The sequence below is a fragment of the Contarinia nasturtii genome, unplaced genomic scaffold (assembly GCF_009176525.2).
Source record: "Contarinia nasturtii isolate CC-2019 unplaced genomic scaffold, AAFC_CNas_1.1 Cnas_scaffold_3514, whole genome shotgun sequence".
NCBI classification, from domain to species: domain Eukaryota; kingdom Metazoa; phylum Arthropoda; class Insecta; order Diptera; family Cecidomyiidae; genus Contarinia; species Contarinia nasturtii.
Genome location: NW_022200814.1, coordinates 1 through 2,746, shown reverse-complemented (window position 1 = coordinate 2,746; position 2,746 = coordinate 1). Strand labels below are relative to the sequence as shown.

Genomic DNA, 2,746 nt, shown 5'->3' with positions numbered 1-2,746 from the left:
CATCTATTTAACCCTCTAACCAACTTTTCTTTAAAACTGAAAAAAAAATAGTCGGGAATTTTTTCCTAGGATAATTATGACCTTCTAAACTCAAAAAACTTCCCGGTCTATATGCCAAAAAAAAAACAGGCATCCTTCCCATACAAAAAGCATTCACCACTTTATTGTTTTATTCACTATCGAGGTGAATTCGTGTGTTTGAATACTGCTACACATATACAAATGCACATAATTGGACATATCTGTCAAAATAGTTACTGTACGAATGACAGTTCGTCATAGTGAATTTTGTTTTTGACAACATCAAACATATATAACAAGCTGTTGTTTTACGTTTTAATTACATTTTTATTCCATAAAATAGTTGATAAAATTGAGGTGAGCGAACTTGGTGGCAGTAAGATTTCAAATAAAAGTCAGTCATTTGGATTATGCAAATTTTTTGAGTTTCAATCAATTTTTTTAAATAATAAAAAATAGTTTTTGATTTGAAGAAGTGAACTGATCTATATTTCAACACACTCAATCTTGTGTTTTCTATCACTATCATCTATTCTCGATGAAATTTTATTGTGTCTGAGGACGAGTTAATTTTTTTTAAAGAAATGGAAATTAACTGAGAAGAAAAATGGAAAAGAATCTCTCGGAACTGACAATCAATAGAGAAGCTCACTGTAACAACCATGGAGTAATGGTAAGTTTATCATTTGCAAAAAATGGTTCACTCAAACATTCCAATCGACGAGATGTACAGAGCAATCAATGACAATCACATGAAATCCAAATGTTATATTATTTGTCATGCATATGCCGAACATTATGAAATTTAAAACAAGAAAAATAACTAATTTTAGCGTACCCATAGAGAATTCGTCATGGTTATAATTTATCGGTCACGAGAGGACATGAGGTCATAGTGATTTTTATATGGATAAACCATTTTTTAACAGGTATCTAGTGCCAACTATACTCAGGATGGATGACAGCTACAAATTGTATTAAATTTGGCGTGGAATCAAAATAAATTCTTGAAATGCGAATTGTCATTAATGTACGTTAGGCGATCATGACGGAGCATTCAATGTAGAAGATTTTTATTTATATTTGCTCCTACGTGGTAGATGATATTTGCCTGACGATGAACTATTAACATGACGAATTTTCTAATAATTACCTTTTGCTAATAGCTGTGAATGCAGCCGTATTCTGATAACACTCACTATGCTTAAATGATCTTACCTCATCATTACAATCATTTCTCATTACTTGCAGCCAATCAACGTAAAATACAGCCCAATGACTGCATCCGCAATGAAACGAAAACATCAACATGACATTTCTTATTTGCATTCAAAGGAAAAGAAACAGTCTCACGATGAAAAAACGCCAACAGAATTCAACGATATGTGTGACAACGTGATTGACTTGATTTTGTGCCACTTGCAGCTGGAAGATTTAGCAAATGTATCTGACACAAGCAAACGCCTTAAAAATATTGCTGGCTCAGTATTTTCCCGAAGACATAGACATCATCTAATATCATTTGATGCTTTTCATCATTCACATGATGTGAGTGAATTACAACGTGAGATGAAAGAGAAAATTACGGGAAATGTTTGTAAAAACAAATTGATCGTTAGAATCCGTGATGCCAAAATTTGGTTCAAGCTAATGCGAAATTTTGGAGAATCCATTCAATTTATGCGTATTGAGTGTGTTTGTAGGCTAAACTCAAATGTCCCCGTTACAAACATCCCGACCGCCTATGAAAATGTGATCAAATACGTTTTCGAATATTGCACCGATTCATTGGAGATGCTAGAACTGAAAAGTTATCCATTTTTCCCCTTGAATAAGCCATTAAGCAAGTTACATCAATTCATTACACGTGGATTTGTGTACCCGGAAGTTTTGGAATTAATGCCAAATCTACGTTGTTTGACTTTAAGTTCCGTTCCAAAAACATTAGAAAAGTACTTTCCACAATTAGAATGAATTTCTTTGCAACTACATAGCGATGAAGAAGCACATTCACTCATTTCTTTTTTGAGTATGAATCGACAGATCAAATATTTAAATTTGTTTTTATCGTTAAATGATATGAGAAATTACTACAATTTAATATATTCTTCGATCGTTGAAAACTTAACTCAATTAAAAAAGTTCAAAATATACTCTAATCAAAAAAAACTTACATCAACATATCGGTTCAAATCAGTCGAATCATTTTCGTGTTTCGGACATTCATTCGCAAATCAACAAACTGCCTTATTTGAGTTTGAAAATCTTACAAGATTACGTGTGCATCTGATTTCTCCAAATTTTAATTTGTTGAGCATCGTTTTGCCTAATAAAAAATTGAAAATACTGAAATTGAAAGGATCTTCAAAACAGTGTAGAAATAAAATCTATATTAGAAAATTGCTGAGCGAATTGCCTGAATTAGAACAAATCATTGTTTGTCTCCCAGAGAAAAATCTCTTGAAGTTGAAGAAAATTCTCGGAAACGAATGGAAACAAATTCAAATGAAAGATGTTCCAATATTCAAGAATTTGTGGTTCAAATCGAAATTTCAACGTATAAAATAAACTGTTTTTATTCTATACCACTGTGGTATTACCACATCAATTCTAACAGAATGTATAAACACGGAAAAATTCAAACTTTAGTTATTATTACTTTTATTTAGCGAGTAAACTGGAAAAATTTGAAATCATTTGGAATCATTTGAATCTCGATATGACA

General features: G+C 31.8%; 1 protein-coding gene across 1 annotated transcript; it reads left to right on the top strand.

The window, feature by feature from the left end:
* Positions 1-93: 93 nt before the first annotated feature.
* Positions 94-2,740, top strand: LOC116350082. The gene is made up of 2 exons (XM_031781805.1): positions 94-694; positions 1,273-2,740. Exons 1-2 carry the CDS (start codon positions 629-631, stop codon positions 1,993-1,995), a joined length of 789 nt encoding a protein of 262 aa, XP_031637665.1. The 5' UTR covers positions 94-628; the 3' UTR covers positions 1,996-2,740.
* Positions 2,741-2,746: the final 6 nt, after the last annotated feature.

What these genes read in the sequence shown, in the direction of transcription:
- LOC116350082 (XM_031781805.1), top strand. Translation starts at nt 629, where the DNA reads ATGGAAAAGAATCTCTCGGAACTGACAATCAATAGAGAAGCTCACTGT. An exon ending in GTAACAACCATGGAGTAATG is followed by an intron (nt 695 to 1,272) that starts GTAAGTTTATCA and finishes CATTACTTGCAG; the next exon opens with CCAATCAACGTAAAATACAG.